This window comes from Mauremys reevesii, linkage group 16 (assembly GCF_016161935.1).
Source record: "Mauremys reevesii isolate NIE-2019 linkage group 16, ASM1616193v1, whole genome shotgun sequence".
Classification (NCBI taxonomy): Eukaryota; Metazoa; Chordata; order Testudines; family Geoemydidae; genus Mauremys; species Mauremys reevesii.
This window is the reverse complement of record NC_052638.1, coordinates 16,386,970-16,406,732: the sequence shown is the minus strand read 5'-3', so window position 1 is coordinate 16,406,732 and position 19,763 is coordinate 16,386,970. Positions and strand designations below refer to the sequence as shown.

The window sequence follows — 19,763 nt, the reverse complement described above, 5'->3', positions numbered from 1 at the left end:
AAGGTGTGTTTGCATAATTATTGTCTGATATTTATTACTGTGATTTTAGGACTATGAAAAAATTTTGTGCAAGAACTAAGCACATAATGTCATTTGAGCTGTTATACAAAATGTTTCAGGGCTATATTAAAGGAACTCTGGGATTCTAGATTTATTTTTAATCACATGACAAAATTCACATTTAAATAACCATTGGCAAACTCTACCTTACATTTGATTGAAGTCACCATCAGGCTTACCTTAGAAACAAGACTAGCTCTATAGGCAGCAAGTGCCTTTAGGTATTCTTTTTTGGCAGCTTCTGTTTTCCTTTTATATACCTGTTAAAGACACCACAATTAACACCAACTTCAGCTTATTCATTTTTCACCATAAAACACCACTTGCCCCAATAGGGTCATGCTTGTATACATGCAAGGAAATTAAAGATATAGTCCTGCTTTTCAGTCTATACACCCTCCACCCACCCACCCAATTATATGATTTTTCTTCTCTTAAAATGTTGACAACTAGCCTTACACTGAAAATCACATTACCTTACACTGTACACTATCTACTCCTGTAGCTTACTGCCTACCTGTTTGGATTTTAACCACCAAATGTTTTCCTTTGGTAATCCTTGTTATCACTAATCATATTATTGTTCTATGGCTGCTACAAATTGCTATAGTGAATGGTCTTAGCTGGTGGTCAGTACTATTAGGTATGACATTTCTTTCAGCAAGATGTTTCCTTCTCCATGATGTGATTTCCAGGCTTGTCTCACCTCTCTAGGAACTAATACTGTACTAAGACCCCAGTTATCAGGGAGATATGGCAGGAGTGCAATTTCAACTGCTGGTAGAAGAGAAGAGAATGAAATTAAGTCTGAAAAACTAGTGAAAATCTCCAGGGAGTGAAGATTTTTTTTTAGGCAGTATGGATGAAGATGTAGAAAAACATCACACTCTATTAAGGGTCGGATTTTGAAAAGTGTACAAAGTTGACCTAACTCAATTCTCACTGACTTTAATGGAAACAGAGTTAAGCCAAAGCTGAGCCATCTGTATTTTTGTGTATCTCACTTTCAATATATGGAAAAAAATCACCTTTAAACTGCTAACATTTAGCAGGCTGAAAATCTTCCAAAGAAATCATACACGGTGTGTCCAAAACAAGAACCGTTCATAGCTTGCCACAAAACTGTTTTCCAAATTAGGGCACTTAAGGGGTGACTGGAGATCTCAGAACTGAGAGACAAAATATACTTTAGGATCGGGGATTTTAACTTCACCAACCAATGAAAACTAGAGCAGTCACCATTAAACCAAAACCAAGTGAATCAGCCACTTTACATGGTAGCAGGTGCTTTGTAACAAGAGGCTAATAAGTATGCCTCTCCCTTCTTCACATTGTTCTGCTTATCACTAAGGGGTCTATTCTTCTATCAACATGCAAACATAACTTCCATTAACAATAATGGGGGTTGCGCAGAAGTATCAACAGGAGAACTATCAACAGGAGAACAGACCCTCAAGGACTCTATTATTTTCTCAATTCATGCGTAGGAGTTATGTGGATATGGAGAGGAATACAACCCCTAAGAAGGGAACACTAATCTCTGAAAACTCATTCTACTGTACTAAGTTTTAAAATGAGCTATGAATAAAATTTCAAACACTAGGCTGATATAATGAGGCACACAGGGTTGGCTTCAAAGGTTTGAAACCAACAATCGTTGAAACAAAGGTTCATAAAGAGACCAAAGGAAATGGCAAATCTGTTGCACCTTCCCTTCTAGTCTAAATTTTGAGTAAAGTAAAAAGAAAAAAAGCGTAACAATATATTATTTAATTATATATAACAGGGTATTGGGATGCCATCACCCAAGCTTTCTCCAAACTGACCTGTAAAGACTGGACTTGATGGCAACAGAGTTATCTACATGAATTGATAGGACACCGAAGTTCGATACCATCGTCAGACTCCTATAACAACATGCTGTTTTGCGGTCAGCTCCTCAGGAAATGTAAATCAGCATAGCTCAGTGGAGCAACATTGATATACACTAGCTGGCAATCTAGTTCCTGCTATTTGCTTGTCATTTTACTTCTCACAATATACTATTGCATAACTGCAGTCTATTCTTTATTACCTGTTTTTGTTCTTCTCCTAAACTGTCCCACATAGATGCTACTATTTTTGAAACCTCTCCAAATGTAGCATTAGGGTTCTGCCCTTTAATTGCAGCCTGTGTGTCCCGGAAGAATAGAGCATATGCTGACACTGGCTTTTGTGGTTCATTGGGATCTTTCTTTTTCTTCTTCTTTGGAGTCTTGGGCTTCTTGCCAGAATCTGGAGCAGCTCTTTTTTCTCCAGTAGCCTAAGAAACAGCAACAGAAATCATTGCCTACATGGTATATTCACTTGAAATATAGTTAGGAAGATAAAATGTGTATGAAAAATCCTCAGAAGTTCTATTAAACAACAAATTAATAAGATTAATGGACAGGTAATGTTTTAGAATCCTGTTGTGCAACCCTTACTCCTGCTAAGTAGAATTAACTCAGGCGTTTAATCCCATTGGCCTTAATGGAACTAAATGTGTGTGTAATAACTATTCAACATGACTAAGGGTTGCAGACTCAGTCCCTTAAGTTTTAGATGGGAAGAGCATGTCCTGGATATAATTTCTATAAAAATTAATACAGGATACATTACAGATTTTGTGCATTCTCCATGAAAGAATAGATTTCAGCAACAGAAACTCAAAAATAAGAAGCTTAGGGGCACCTCCTGGTCCCTTGGCTAAGCCTGTTAACTCCCACTTGGACCAGGGGTTACGAATACTTTCCTCTGGCTACAGAGCAATAGTGGAGTCATTCTTCAGAAGTGTGCATAATATAGCTCGTTAGTGATTTTAGGAGGATATCTTAGGCATATATCAAGTATCAGAGGGGTACCCTTGTTAGTCTGGATCTGTAAAAGCAGCAAAGAGTCCTGTGGCACCTTATAGACTAACAGACATATTGGAGCATGCATCTGACGTAGTGGGTATTTACCCACGAAAGCTCATGCTCCAATACATCTGTTAGTCTATAAGGTGCCACAGGACTCCTTGCTGCTTAGGCATATATGCATGTATAGGCCTATTTCTTTATGACAAATTTCAGATTTTATAGATGTGATCAGTCAGTTTACGCTATCTTATAACTGTTTTGACATTTTAACATTCTTTAGTGTCATATATTAAAATATACATGCATTTTGCTAGAAATAAAGGTTGACCTTTCCCTTTTTATGAAAGTTTTAGTATGCCTGGAGTTCATTTCCACTGAGATTTAAATAGACCTGTTAGCAAAGGAATTATTCTGGTCAGATCAACTGAAATTAATACAAATATTTGAGCAATGAGAATTTACTTAAGGGTTAGGGTTGCATGTACTACCCAGGCAGATCTCCTGATGAAACCAATGGGAACTGTGCAAGTGAAAGCTCTGCAGGATAGGGTCGTCATATACCAAAGTAATATTATGGAGAAAAGTATCAGAGGGGTAGCCGTGTTAGTCTGGATCTGTAAAAGCAGCAAAGAGTCCTGTGGCACCTTATAGACCAACAGACATATTGGCGCATGAGCTTTCGTGGGTGAATACCCACTTCGTCAGATGCATGTGTCTGACAAAGTGGGTATTCACTCACGAAAGCTTATGCTGCAATACATCTGTTAGTCTACAAGGTGTCACAGGACTATTATGGAGAAAGTCTTTTCTTCACCATATCCCTCTGCTGCCACAGAGTATCTCTAGAACAGCAGAATGGGGTAGAATGCAAGGAGCACATTTATGTTGTAAGAAGCCCCCTCTGTGACTCTTGGAGGGGTCCCCAGGAGGGTCTCCTGTGTGCCAGCCTCAGGGAGGTTTGGGGAGGATCCTTGGCAGGGAATTGATGACTACATGGATCCATCAGTTCACTGCTTCTCCACCCATCAACCCACAGGAAGTGGTGGAGTTGGAGAGTGATAGCAGTGTGTGTTCCCTCTAGCTCTGTAGCAAATAAGCAAATATAATTTTACTAAGTAAAGAAGTCACCCAGAGCTTATGAATATTGCCACAATCATATACTCCACTACTGAAATACTTGTATATTTTACCTGGCCACATTGCAGTGAAGTCAGCAGTTCTACTGCTACGTATTCAAAACTATATTATAACTAGTCATATCTATTAAAACACATACTATAACTTACTCTGTTTGATTCATCTGCATCCTCTTCATTTATAGAGCTGGATGGGGAAGGAGTTGCTGATTTACTTGCAGGAGGTGAAGGAGAAGTATGTGGCAAGCTAGTGCCTCCTAAATTTAGTCCCAGCTGTGCACTTAGCTGAGACTGGTTAATGGTGGTTAACTGACTAGGAGGCATAATTCCTGAACGAGCAGCATCAGTCATATGAACAATCGATCTCATAATCAAAGAATGATCCTGGCGATACTGTGAAACTTGTGAGTGGCTATGATCCTAAAAAGCATGGAAAGAGCAAATATTTAGCAGTGATCATAAAATAATCTTATGGATCATTTTAACAGTCTTATTTAGTTGACACTGTCAACTTGAAATCTAGTCAGTTTAAAATATGAGTTAAAAGCAGCTTGAGGTATAACACCTTCCCCAGAATCCCCCTACCCATTATTGTGGCATTACAATCATATTTCCCTAGTCTTTAAAATGTTTTCCACCTGTTGTTGTTGCTGTGCAGATTACCAACACAAACAACAAGGGGAAAACACTGACTGTGCAGGGGGAACACTGAAACCGACTAGACACAAATTGCTGCTATCCACACCAAGTACACCAAGTAAACAAAATGAAAAAAAAAACAAAAACATTTTCCTCTACTGAATGGCAACTCAGTTGTTACATAGTTCTTATTTACCAACATAGGTAAAAAAATAATTCAGACTGAAGTGGAATCCAAGTTATTTTAAGCAAAGAACCTGTAGAGTCTGGAACTCAGACATTGCAGCATGCTAGTGCACAGTTCAAATAATTCAAATCACTGCTAAAAAAAACATTCTGCAGGTAGCCTACAAAAAAGTAAATATACACAGATAAAAATAAAAACCAAATAACTAAGTACACATGGAACTAACAAACTACATCCTAATCATCAGTCTTATTTTTCTTGCATAGTGTGTCTCTGACTCCCATCGTTTGTGGGTTTTTTGTCTTTACATATCAAAAACTCTTGAGGGCCAGGACTGCTTTCTTATAAATCTGTACAGTAGCTAGCATGTTTATAAATAACAATAGAGATCTTGAATGTAAAATGAACTTGAATCTGTCTATGCAGAACTAGGTTTTATTATTTGTAAGTATATAAAGAAGATCAATATTCCATAAAAGAATATTTAAAAATGAAAGAAAAAAAATGCTCATTTATAGACCACACTTAGTAAATGGAGAGAATAAAAATCTCACAAATTGATTCAGAAATCTGCCTAATCTATATTGTTCAAACAGAGGGAAATGCAAGAAGTAAATTAGATTCTGAACATTCTTTCAGTGCTAATAACCTATACCATAATTAGTTGCACATGAAGGAATACTTAAAGAAATACAGTTGAACCTCAGCAAACTGCAGATTCATGAAGTGCTCAATTTACAGTCCATCCCCAACTTCCCTGCTGGGTGCTGAGCTTACTTGAAAAACTGGCCAGAAGCATCTCAGTAGGACCTGGTAAGTGCTGAACTAATTTGACAATCTGGAGTTTAAGTGCCTAAATAAGGCTGAACTCCTTCAGAATTGCCTCCACAGAGTCTGACTAGAGCTGGTCAGGAATTTTCAACAAAGCATTTTTTCTTTTCTTTTTTTTAAAGTCAATTCACCCAAACCAGTCGTGTTTATGAAACAGGTTCATATTCAACAAACCACCTGACTAAAAAAGAAAATGTGCAAAAAAGTTTCAGAAATGGTCAAAACATTTCATGTCAACTTTTTTTAATTTAAAAGTTACCAAAATGAAACATTTCAATGGACCTGAACCAAAACATTTTTGTGCACAATTTTATTTATTTATTTATTTTTTACGATTTTGATATTTTGTTCCATTTCAAGTTAGGAAAAAATTTCAAAGTCTCAAAAATATTCATATTATGGGAAAACCATTTCCTGAAAGTTCCAAGGTGTGAAAATCTGGCCCAAAGTGGTGCAAGGGTTGGTAGTGGAAGGTGATGTTCATTCAACTTTCCATCCTCCTCATCTGTTGGAAACAAGATTTCCCAGCATCTCTCACTTCCCTTAGAGCACCAAATAAGTGCCCCTTCTATATTAACACTGAATCTAGGGTTCTCTTGTTTTTGTGCTGATACCCACTGTGAAGCCTCCTTCAATTTGCAGAATGGTCTAGCACACAGCTATGGGATCATGGATGTTTCCAGTGCCAGAGAACACCAGGCTGTGGGAGAGCAAGGCTATCTGTCACACAAAACACTCAACCATATCTAGTAGAAGTACTTCACTGGGGTCCAACACAGATGCACTAACCCTCCAAATTCAAGGTACAGATCCAACATGCTGGGATCTCAGAACCCGCCAAGAGCTCCCCCAAATTTCCCATGGTCTATGAGCTGCTGCCAGCTGGGCTGCTCATCCCTGCTGGGCTTCATTTCTCTTCTTCTTTCTCAAATGCTTTTATCATCTCCCACCTCCAAGAAAAGGAGCCTAGTTCCTTAGAAATGAATGTGTGGGCCAAAAATGAAGTACTTGATATAGAAATGTTTAAACCATCAGACTGATTAGTTGAAATGCCTATTTGCTTCAGGGCACCTTTCAGTGAAATTTACTACCACTAACTATAGGGTCACTCTGATTTAGAATTATATTGGCAGTGGCATCTGGAAGTCATTCCAAGACTTTTTTAAGGGATATCACTTTCTGTATATTAATTCAGTCCTTTTGCTTTACAGACTCTGGTTTACTGCATTAAGAAAAAATTGCTGTTAAAACAAAGGTGGAGATAATCAGAATTCGCTTTCTTTGTGGGTCATGCACAAAGCAGTTTCTAGGAAGTATTCTACCTCTAAAAGACTAGTTTTCCCTCGCTTCCTTGCTGTTACACAAAACCATCTTTCACAGTCTTTATACCAAAGCAGCAGAATACGAAGCCCTGGGTTACAAATGATTTACTCTAAGTCTTGTCATTTTGGTTGAGTCTATGATTTTATTGAAACTAAATGCTCTTGACTTTGCATTGACTCAGAATTTAATTTTATATACAAGCCCATGAATTGTTAACTGTTCCTTCTTTTGAGATGTTTGTGTGGGAGAGGGGGGGGTTCTCTTTTTTTCCCTCTTTGTATTTCTTTATTATTCCCTTCCCTGTTTTGCCTCAATAAAAATTTAAGCAAAAACACAAACTGGAAAGTAAGTAATATTTCATAACTGGAAATGGCTAACTGGCATCAAATAGAAAATCTGATATGAAAAAGAAAATATTTTAAAGGTTCTGGTTCTTATATTCTGATTTGGTAAAAAAAAATAGTTTCTATTGTCATGTGACAACCATCAGCAATACATTTTCTGCATTTATATTCAAAGTTATATTCCCTAATATATGTATTTAAATAGCATGATGAATGGAGTATGAATGCAATTATGATTTTGTGGATATACGTCATTGTGAATTTCAGTAGAATACTGTACATAACTGTGCATGCAGAGGAGATTTCAGAAAAGGAAGTGGAAGAGCTTTTTGTATTTTTATAATGGTCTGATGTGATAGTATTAAGGTATGGGATATACACAGTCCTAATTTTTTTGGTTCACAGCCTTGGTGAATTCCTTCTGAGCTTGTAAATCAACTTGAGGACACCATTATCATGTAAACTTCCACCAAGATACCTTAATTATTTATTTTATTCTCAAATATTTTAAACATGGTGGTTTCCTTATCTTCCGATAGACTTCAGAGTGGTAGCCGTATAGAGTCAACAGAATCAGTAATATTTCCTTCATTATCTAGAGAACTATGAGAAACTTTCACATATCAGGAGTATTCATGGAAAGAATATAATCAGTGTTTGGATCACAGTGTCTATGTGAAATTTTAATTCCATTAGTACTTGAAACACTGACAAGTGAAACAGCAAAGCTCACATATTCAGAATACATCTTTTTTGAATAGTCAAAATAACAGATAATACTATGTGCCCATTTCTAGAGCCTTGCGCAGATACAAAATTTGTATCTGCATCCGAACCGCAATCTGCAAAAATGATCCACGGATGCGGATATCCACAGATTTGCAGGGCTCTACCAATTTCGTATTATGAATGTACATGGGGTTCGGTGTGGTTTTTTATTTGAAATGTGCACAACTTTCAAAACTTAGATCAGGTTTGCCAAAATATTCATGAACCTTTTAAGATGAACTGAATCAAGTTTTGAGTTAACCTGATCTGATTTATGGTTTTGGGTTGAAATTGGGCAATACTCCATGGTTCTGACCTGAAATGAGACAAAACACAAGCGTCCAGTAGCACGAAGGCTAAATCAGGTTTGACTATCATAAGAATTCAGGGGATGCAAACTTATGTGAATTTGAAATAAAAAAGGGAAAGGATTTGTATGAACTCCTTGCAGACTGAAAACCCCAGGAACTCAAGTCTGCAGACATGGGCCATTTGTGTGTGTTTTATTGTAGTGTAGACATACCCAAAGTTTCACTCAGCTCTGCTTAATATCCCTCAAGAGCACTAAAGATAAAGTTACGGTGAAGTCCGGTGCAAAAGCACTGTTGTGAGGGAGTCAGCAAACCCTGCCCCTTCAAGAACACCCATGCTGGGGGCAAACCAATATTTAGCCCAAAATGTTTTACCATCAAAACTCTCCTCTCTCAAACTATCCGCAAGCAAATCTTCGTGTCCATTATATATGTGTGACTAATTTAACTGTTCATAGTCCTAGAGCTCTGCACTATTACCTCAGTGTAATGTGATACACAGAAGGCAAGATCAAAGGAACCAAGAGGATCTCCAGACAGCAGACTGCTCCCTGCCTTGCCAACCTATCTAATAGTCTTTTCTGTAAGCATCCTTTTTTAAAGGATTGTCCTTTTGAATTGTTCATCTCCCACTTCCCTCACCAAGGAACTGAGGCAACTACTGCAGTGCACCAGCACAATATTGCAGACTTCAGTAGATGATCTGCAATGCAGATAAAATTGGCACTATACGGCCTTTCCTTCCAACCAAGGACACTGCTAGATGTTGCTCTTGTAACATCAAACTCACAAAACATCCAGCAGAAATTAAAGCAAACAATTTACCATTCCTCTTGATAGAAGAGAGAGTGAAATTCACCTGGGGCAAGAGGCTAGCATGAACCTGTATGCTGTTTATGTCCCATTTAAACCCTATTTTGACGGTGACTTCAGAGTAATGGCATTGCACTAGTCTTCTGCAGGCAGGAGAATTTCACCCTACATGAACATTTAATATGATATTTTAAAAATACAATTCTGAATTTTAGGATCAAATCACTAGAAAATTACTCTTTTGAATATCATGGAGCAATCCTGAAGTCCTGATACCTTCAAAAATAATGTTAAAATCAATGGGGCCAATCCAGAATAATTTATTTAGGCAACACTTCCACTTAATTTCAGTGGGAGTCTTGCAGAAAAAACACTGTCAGGACTGAGTCCAATAGACATTTTGACTATATAAAGATATAGGACCAGGATCAAACTCTGAACTTGGTGGGTCAGTTTTTTAAGGAAGGCTATGGTAAATGTCCCCACAAAAGTATGTATTCCAGATCCTACACTTATGTCTGCAAATTACTCTGTGGGTATACCAACTACCACCTTGAAAGTCGACTAAAAACATTATGCATTCTATTGCCAGTCAGATTTGTCACTGTCAAGATAACATAAGCCGATGTAATATACCAACTGATAAATTTACTTCAATATAAAAAGCAAAACCATCGGTTGTTCCTATCTGTAAATTACTCAGATTTTGTAAGTCAGCATCTCTCTGAAGGAAATCGTCCATGCTCTCTCTCCACAACTGCAGTATAGATAACACAATCCATTATCAAAGTTTTATAAGATTTGAATTTGTCCATCAAAAAAAAATCATACTAACAGGATGCTTTTATCTGTCATAGATTCAATCCTTGTTTTATGAAATACAACACAAAGCTTTGCTCAGTATTGCCACAATTCAAGAAGTTTTCATGTTTTCAAATATACAGATTAGTAAAAAACCAGCCCAGCTGTGGTTGCCAGCATCTCCTGTTCCACAGCCATGAGCCACAGTCTCATGTCCCTGGAGAGAGGAAAGTTTGCCTAGCCTTGTCCCACAACAACGGGAAAGGATAAATGACCGTTTCCATTCACAGGGAATTAAGGCTGCAAGATACATCTAGAAGTTCCTCTGGACAGAGGAGACATGCACAGGTTCTGCTACCTGAAACCACTTAGGCTGTTTTAAATCTTTTGGTCTAAGTGCACTACAAGTCTCTCAGGTCAAAAAGCCACTCATACAGGCACAGTTCATCCCCTGGAGATCTCAGCAAGACCACATATCTCCCCATCATTACACGCCTGCAAGGGAGAAAGTTTGGGATATATCTCAGTTCCTTTCTCACACAAAGAGCAGACAAAGGAGCAACTGCTGGATCACCCCTAAATCTAGGTGAGTGTCCCTTTCTGTCAGCCTGATCTCACATATCTCCATGTCACACCTGCTTATGCCACAGAATTTTTGTATATGCATCCCTTCACAAACAAAACATGGGTTAGGAGGTGTGGCCAGCTCTCCCTACAGTCTGGGAGAGGGTGTGTTTTATCTCCCTACTTCTAATCCTATGGTCCGTTCAGTTTTCTCTGATGTTTTCCGAGTCTGGCTCCTGAACTGTCTTTCAGGCCTGGGCTGCAGCATAGCTGTGGTGGTCCCTCTGGTAGCTCAGCTTCTCCATGTAGTCTTATGTGTGCTGCACAACCTCCGCCAGCATAGACAGTTAATGTGGGTCCACCCAAGTCTGCAACTCTTGAGCCGACGGCCTAAAACCAATCCATAATTTCTTCCATTGACTAATATTCAGGCTTGAGACACCAAGTCACCTCGTAGGTTAGTTGCTAGGTGAAGGAGTGCAGCCACAACCCTGAGGAAAAGAGCTTCCCCCAGAAATGCTGCTGGTACTTCTCCTCAAAGATCCTAACCCAGTCTAGGATGGCCGCCAGGGACAATGAAGGTCGTCAGTGGCAGTGTTCTTACCAAAGGCCAGAAAAGAACTTGGAAAGGAGCAAAATGGACAGCCCAGGACTACTCCCAGGCAACAGCAGTATCCATCTGCTCAAAGGTGACCAGGCATGGCCATCATTTGGTCCCATCTTGAACAGAGAAAGGATGATGGCTATTGGTAGCCTGAATGGTGTGTCTGGAACATTTGCTCCTGGAATTGCTGCTGTTGGAGTTGGGCTGCACACTGAGCTTGCTACTATTCTTAGAACTATCTTGGTTGTTCTTGTTGGTCTGCAGCCTGGGTCTGCTGTGGCTTATCATCTAAGTCAAGACTTTCTCCAAGTTTCCTCTTTTATACCACTTTTGCAAAGAGATTAAAAAAAATAACCACACCTTAAAACTGTATGTGATAGTTGCCTTTTCCAACTACATTTCAAAAGCAATCCGTACGTGGTGTAGATCAGTGGTTCTCAAACTTGGGCCGCCGCTTGTTCAGGGAAAGCCCCTGGTAGGCTGGACCGGTTTGTTTACCTGCCGCATCCGCAGGTTCGGCCGATCACAGCTCCCACTGGCCACGGTTCGCTGCTCCAGGCCAATGGGGGCTGCAGGAAGGGCGGCCCGCACATCCCTCATCGCTTTCTGCAGCCCCCATTGGCCTGGAGCAGTGAACCGCGGCCAGTGGGAGCCGCGATTGGCTGAACCTGCGGACATGGCAGGTAAACAAACTGGCCCGGCCTGCCAGGGGCTTTCCCTGAACAAGCAGTGGCCCAAGTTTGAGAACCACTGGTGTAGATCCCACTTCTGTCTTGGAGCTTGGTTCTATTAACGCAGAAATTAACAAGATAACAAATTCTACTCACTCCTTCACTCCACAGAACTCATCCGAGGCGTGGCTGCTCCTAGACTGCAGACTTTTCTATAGATTCCTATAGTGCCTATCACAATATTGTCTCAGCCTGGCGGGCCTAAAGGCAGTCCTGCTATATTCATGCTAAATAATTAATTTTTCTTCTTCAGTACTCAACCACAACCTAGATCCTTCCTCTCTCTTTCTAGAAAGCCCCTCACATATCTGGAAGGTGTAATAATAAGTCACATGCACCAGTGACTCAGCAAAACCCCATAATATTTACTAGGAGCAACATCACCAGCTCACTGGATGGGTGTCTCAGGCAAATACTGCCAATCTGTATCATACTGCTGCTACTTAATTCAATCTAAGGTTTCTATGATATGGTAGGAGTCCATGTTGACTAATGGATCATAAATGGGGATTCTCATTTCAATATACGCAGTTTCCATTTTGCTCTGAGTTGCATCATTTTTTGATGCATTTGGTGTTTTTGTTTGTTTGTACTGTAACAAGTTCACTAGTACCTGGATTTGTTAAATTTGTATCAAGAGGAGAGGAAGGAGGAAACACGTCTTATAGCAAAGAGACTGTTTTGTCTACACTGAAACATACAAAATTAAAATGGCATTGAGAGCATAATAAACTAGAGTCTAAAAAGACCAGTTAGATGTTTTAGTCCATCACCAAGATAGGGAAGGATTGTATTTGCTTTAGTATTGTGTCAAACTGCAGCGGTTGTCTGCTGTAGCCGGGATTGTTACTGTAAATTGAGTGGGCTATATATACTGTTTATTTCCATCTCTAGAAATCCCAAAAGTTGTTCAACTGAGCTTTGAACTCAAATCTGCAGGTATAAAACCAGTTATCATGATTCCAGTGCACAATGGTATTGCAAAGCCTTATGTCTGGGTTCCTTCTCTGAACTCTGGGGTACAGATGTGGGGACCCGCATGGAAGACCTCCTAAGCTTATTTTTACCAGCTTAGGTTAAAACTTTCCCAAGGCACAAGTTCCACCTTGTCCTCGATCGCTGCCACCACCAAGTAATTTAAACAAACATTCAGGGAGGGCCACTTGGAGCCCTACCTCCCCCCAAAATATCCCCCCAAGCCCTTACACCCCCTTTCCTGGGGAGGCTTGAGAATAATATCCTAACCAATTGGTTACAAAGTGAGCACAGATCTAACCCCCTGGGTCTTTAGGACACTGAAAAACAATCAGGTTCTTAAAAGAAGTTTATTTAAAAAAAATAGATAAAAGAATCACCTCTGTAAAATCAGGATGGAAGATAACGTTACAGGGTAACAAAAAGATTCCAAACACAGAGGATTTCCCCTCTAGGCAAAACTTTAAAGTTACAAAAACAGGGATAAACCTCCCTCTTAGCACAGGGAAAATTCACAAGCTAAAACAAAAGATAATCTAATGCATTTCTTTGCCATTACTTACTATTTCTGCAATACTAGCTGCTTAGTCCAGATATGGCTTAGGGAGATGTATTTACCCTGCCCTGGTTCCTTTGCTGACTCCAAGAGAACCAAACAAAGACACAAACAAAAACCTCCCCCCACAAATTGGAAAGTATCTTCTCCCTTTATTGGTCCTTTTGGTCAGGTGCCAACCAGGTTATCTGAGCTTCTTAACCCTTTACAGGTAAAAGAGGAATTAACCCTTTACATGGTAAAGAGGGATCTTATGCTACCCTTAGCTATATGTTTATGACACCTTAACTGAGAATTAAGGGTCTACTCCTCCAAGGTGCTAAGGCGCTGAATACATCACAACGCTCACTGACTTCATCTTTTGAAAGGCGCTGAATACACACAACGCTCACTGACTTCAATGAGAGCCAAAGACATGCAGCTTCTTGCAGGATTGGTCCCTAAGAGTACCCCTTATTTTTAGTTACACTTAGTCAACAGCAAATTATTTATTTTGAGATCATGTCTGTGGGTATTGTATTTCTTGAAAGGGGTGACTATAAAAACTACTATTCCTAAAGTACAACTCAAGTATAAAACAGATTAATACTGCTTATCTTAATCTGAAATTTAGTGGCCCACAGTTTCTTGAGAAAAAAATCAAATCACTGAACGTAAAAGATCTCTTCTGGTGAGAAATAGCCACTGTTCCTATAAATGAATAATTATCACCTTCCAGAATTAGTTGTATTTTTTCCTATTAAAGATGGCAATAAACATGTTCATAACAATAACAAGGGCTTGTTTTAATAGAACGTTCCAGGCATTAAACACATTAATGACCCATGAAATAACTGTTTTATCTGTAACACATTAAACAACATAGCTATAATTCTGTATTAATTGAAAACCTACTTCTTTCTCTCAAAATATAAAATTATAAACCGAATACTAAAAAAAGAGATTACATGGAAGTTTCTTTGTAAATGAAAATTAAAGATATAAATTAGAGGTATGCAGTCATGTGTGGCAAAGTAATTGCCTGAAATGAAGACTTTTTTGCCATTTGAACTAGGTTTTTTGTTTGTTTGTTTTTTTAGCTTTTTGAGTTAATCTAGTCACTGAAAAACTAAATTAGCAATTTGGGATTAAATACAGTAAGATTCAGATCTTTAAGTAAAAAGCACCACTATTTTGAGATGTTTATAATATTTCCTTCTTCAGTTTGTGTATTTACTACCCTCTAACAGGATAAAAATTGCAACTAAATTCTTTAAGGCCATGACATCGGTTCACTGTTTATTTAAAAGTCTCTTCTTATTATCTCAGTTATAGCCACCATGATTTTTTGATTTTTGACCTCAGTCCCACATTTAAATTGTAACATAATTAAAGATGAGTTTATTCCAAAATGAATTAAGTGTATCTGGGCAGGATCCTAAATGTAATCAGGGTATTGTCACAATCATAAAACTCAAATAGGATCAAATCCTCACCAAACAGAAAACACAATTTCTCCAACAGTCAGTAAAATATATCGAGCAATATATGTAAATTTATCAGTTTGTTTTTGTCAAATCTATACTTTTTTGGATAAAAAAATCAGACTGAAAAGAGAAAATTACTTTACTGTCTGTTTCTTGGATATCAGAAAGAGAATTTCGAAATTCATCAAAGCTAACCTTCTGTTATGTACAACAGGCTAAGCTGAAAAGAATGTTAACAAGTTCAATTTTCATTCAATCAGCACTACTGCTCTCTGAAATGTTTCATTGCAGGAAAGAAATAAAAATAATCTATATGGTAATTATGAGGATGAATCCCCCAGTAACTTTCAGCTACATGAAAGGTCAGTTCTATTCAAGATATTTTATCAGTCCCCTGCACATACTCCTGTCCTGTCATTTTAAATCTGAACAGCATTTTATTTTCCCATTTACAGCTACCTGCAGAATTAAGTACTTAAGCCAAATAAGAAAAAAAAAGAGAGAAAGAAAGAAATGTTGAACGCTGGCAAAGGCTATAATAGCATGGAGATAAATCGTTCAGCTGCTCTCTCTCAAGCCTCTGGGGCTGCAGATTTTTCTTCTCCTGGTGCACTGTGGGTATTCAAAACTTGTTCAACATGATTTCATTTCATTTCAGGCACTGCCTGAGAAAACTAAATTACAGAATCAATCATACAGAAGGTCAGAGTGAGACTTCATTACAAGTATTGCATGCTTGCATGAATATCTTTCATTTATGACTGACCCAATATGTCACAATAGCTGTCTAGTAAAAATAATCCACTTTCTGAAATTGATGTACTACTGATGTCAATGCTACTCAGCAGGCTGGGCAGATTATAGAGAGGTGTTAAAAAAAGGAACCCTCAGGAGCACAAGTTGTAGTTTTATAGAATTGCCATCTTTTGTAGATTAAAATAATTTTTCAGATGATCATCTAAACAGACAACAGAGCCTCAGTGTAAAAGATTTTTGCCAGAATATTGCTACTGATTTCTACTTATTTTGAGTCAGATATTTATAAGTTTAGTATCTGCATCATGTAAATCAAGGGTTTCTTTGAAGTCAAAAAAGCATCAACATTCAATTTTTCATTAATACATTTTTGAATACTATGATTTTATTTGCATATTATTAAAATGTGACTGTTAATCATACTGCGCTCCTTTTATCTCCCCTTTTTTGTTGCTGTTGTCTGGTTTTAAATGTAATAGCATGCATTTAAGTAAGATAAATGTGTTGCGCTTGTTGCCAATAATAATGAAGCTAATCAGCAATGTGACAAATTGTCACTCTTTTCTAAAGCAAAACCAATGTGACAGGGTAGGAAATCAGTCCCAATACATCATAAACTATCTTGTTCTTAATAGCATGAACAATTGTTAATCCATCAATACAATCTTTTAATAACTGCTAGACCACATTTATTCTGGTAATAAACATCTTGCTTGCACTTTGCATGAACTGAAGAATCTAAGTAATAATAAATCAATAATATAATGTAAAGTATTATTTATTATTTTTCTGGTCCTCCTATGGGGAGTATCTGAGGAGCCTGCAAAAGTATTGTGATGTAGCTAGCCAACTCTGTGCCCTAAGGGAGACATAGGAGAGCCTTGACATAACCTATTTTTAACCATGCCTCTGGCGATTCTGCGTTCAAGTTTATAGGTGAACATGTCAGGTAGTACATAGAACAAAGCCAAAGACACACTGTATTAATCATAATTCTGTCCAAGCACATTTTATTTTTTCAACATTTGTGATTTAAAATCTCATGACATTTCTTCAAGGTGAAATTCTACTGGATTTTTCAACAAGGTAAGTCTATCTCAAGCTAAAATAACTATCACTTACAGTAAGGTCTCTAATAATTCAGAAAACGACCAATGAACTTGATGTGGTGCATCTCAAATTATTTTAACTGTTCGTATTCAGCAAAGGAAACTACTGTTTGTCTTTTAGTATCTAGAAACTATCTCCTTTTGTAATTAGCCATACACTATTAATGAAGCACTAAAGTAAGACTACCCAAAATCACTGCATAAGAGCATTGTTCTGTAAGTGTATATGAATATCATAATTATTTTATGGCCCCATCTTTAGTTCTGTCAGATATAGTAAATTCAATTGACCACGAAATGAAATTTCATACTCAAAATGCCTCCTTTACATTTTTTTATTGCTGTAATAAAGTTCTTATAGCTCCCAGGCAAAGTAATTCATGAAATGTCTAATTTAAAGATGAATTCTAATATTATTAATAAATATTTACCAGTTTAATAAAGTGCCCATTTTCAATATAAAATATGATGTACTGTTTTCATTATCTATTTTCAGAATAAAGATGATCCATTGGGAATGTATCTGAATAACAGATAGAGATAAAGGAGTTTTGGGAAACCTGCATGATGACCATTCTTTATTTTTTTTAAAGATCCTTAAGCTACCCAGTGTTTCTGGGCAGGGGAAGAGTTTGGTTTAAGAAGAAAGGGGAGAAAAAATGTAATCACTTAAAAACATGGGCTGGCTCTCCCACAGTAAAACCCACAGGGGGGCAGTCCTGGGGAGGAAATCATCACACGAATCCCCCTGCAAAGTTCCTCCTTGGTCAGGCTATGGGACCTACCCCACAACTCATCATCAGCTAACTAGTAAGGCAGCTCCATTAGAGTACAGCTTCCTCAGCACCACCTGAATTGCAGGGAGCGGGGTTTGGGTTGACAGTCTCCTCAGAAAATCTCAGAGGGGCTGGTGGGAGGATGAGGTGTATGCTTGCCGAGGTCTCTTGGCCCACCAGGAACCAATCCTGCACCAATCAATCAATGGGATCTATGGTATCAAGCCTCCAGTGTCTACTCCTTCCCCCAGAGTGGGCCCTGGAAAATGAAGGACGTGATTCTGCAGAAGCGTAGCTAACCTGGGGGGTGAGGGGGTCCAGTGGAGAAGAAGCGATCCAATCAGAGGGTCTCTTCCATAAGCAGATCTGAAGGGGATCAGCCAACGCCATTATTTGTGGGGAATCACAAAATATGAAAAATGCAAAATTAAAGGACAAATCCTGGTCACTTTGGTCACACAATCCAACTGGTAACACCAAGGGGAAGTATGCAGGATGTGGTCAAAAACATTCTATTATTTGTGCCTGAACTGGTTGCGGAGTGTTAACTATATATCCATACAAATCACAACAGTTCAGGATTCCCTACTTCTTGGGCACATAATTCCCTACTTCTACTCCAAAGCCTGAGACTTTATTAAACGTTTTTTCTCTGGTTTAATCACTCCTTGTGCTCAATACATACACAGGCAGGGTGAGATCAGAGGAGAGGGATCGTATTCTGAACGTTATGACTCCTGGCCATGGAATTATTTGGACTTTCTGCCTGCTCAGCACTGAGATGCTTTTATTTATTTATTTATTTTTAGCATTAGCTATTTATCATGACCTTAATGGGAACATTCAAGTTTGCAATGAAGCCAGCAAGCTGTAATGGGCTTTCAGCTAGAATGGAGAAATCCAAAGAAATATTTGCTGCACGTGTATTTGTAATTTTTTAAATTATTGAAGCTCTGTGGAAATCCAATCTTTCCATGCTTTTACCTTATCTGGAGTGTTTAATTTAAAAAAATAAGAATTTATATAAAACTGTAAACTGACAATATGACTTGCTTTCTTCTAGATCACCAGTAAACTTGTATTTTAATTTCACCACACTAAGCAGAAGCTCCTAGAAAACTGCTAATCTGACTAAATAACTATTAGTTGTATAACATGTCTAGCTGTATATATAGCCGTTCTTTATTATGAAATACAGAAACTAATCCAAACTGTAGTTTCAAGGAGTTTAAAATGCTAAGTACAGTAAATGTGCCACTGAGATTGGAAATAACTGTGGATCTGATAGCCTAACCCCAAAACCACTCAAAAAATGGGACCTGTAGAAGAAAAATCTACAAGGTTCCCTTTTGCAGAGTTTCCTGCCAGATCAAGTGAGATTTGAATCCCTGAACACTGGAATGAGCAAACAGTGTGGACAATAAAATACATGGACCCTGCAAGCTACATGCAGATCTACTAGACACCATGGCAGTCTGTTTGAGGAACTGTGTCTTCTGAAAGTTCCTCCTACAACTTTCCCAGCCATATGGTCAGAGTCATCCTGGCCAGAGACTCCTCAACCCACTGCTATCCCAAGAGACTTCCCACTAAAGTGGGAGCTTCACAGCATGAAAAGGCGCTGTAGAAAAGTTAATATACCTTAAAGCTTTACTAATTTTTTAGTGGATTCTGATTGTTGGGGTTAATAGTGTACCTATCACGCTGGCTGAACCTTTCCCCACAGTCAGATCTCTACTTCGCACCCCATTCCCACCCCACCCCAGGCTTTCCAGAGGCCAAGGGGTAGATGATGCCTGGCCTCAGTCTATCACCACTCCCACGGGCATGCACAAGCAGCGTGCCCCTGTGTTTGCGGATCCTCCAAGGACAATCTTATTCTGTATTTCCAAGCCTAATCAAAATACTGAAAACAAACTCAAGTTATTAATTTAAAAAGATTAAATGCAGGGCTCTTAGAATAATTCCATGGAATATACATACATAGTATAGTCAAATATTTCCTTTACTGTCGATAGGTTGGTTCAAAAGGGAAAGGAAATGAAGAAACATTCTCTGTATTATGCTAGCCAACCATCCCTGGTACTGTCAAGGGAGTCCCTTACCTTCCAAAATATAGCCAAATAATTCCTTT

At 38.4% G+C, this 19,763-nt stretch overlaps 1 protein-coding gene across 10 annotated transcripts in view; it reads right to left on the bottom strand.

Annotated features, from left to right (window-relative positions):
* The window catches only part of TOX3 (TOX high mobility group box family member 3), a 452,205-nt gene that overhangs the window by 4,317 nt on the left and 428,125 nt on the right, over positions 1–19,763 (bottom strand). For 8 of the 10 annotated variants that reach the window (XM_039502927.1, XM_039502925.1, XM_039502928.1 and 5 more), the window contains 4 exons: positions 17,930–17,995; positions 4,226–4,495; positions 2,135–2,362; positions 240–320 (listed from right to left, as the gene is read on the bottom strand). In XM_039502927.1, the coding sequence (XP_039358861.1) occupies positions 240–320; positions 2,135–2,362; positions 4,226–4,495; positions 17,930–17,995 (645 nt within the window). The remainder of the gene's footprint in view (positions 1–239; positions 321–2,134; positions 2,363–4,225; positions 4,496–17,929; positions 17,996–19,763) is intronic. The other 2 variants (XM_039502921.1, XM_039502922.1) reach the window with 1 other exon arrangement.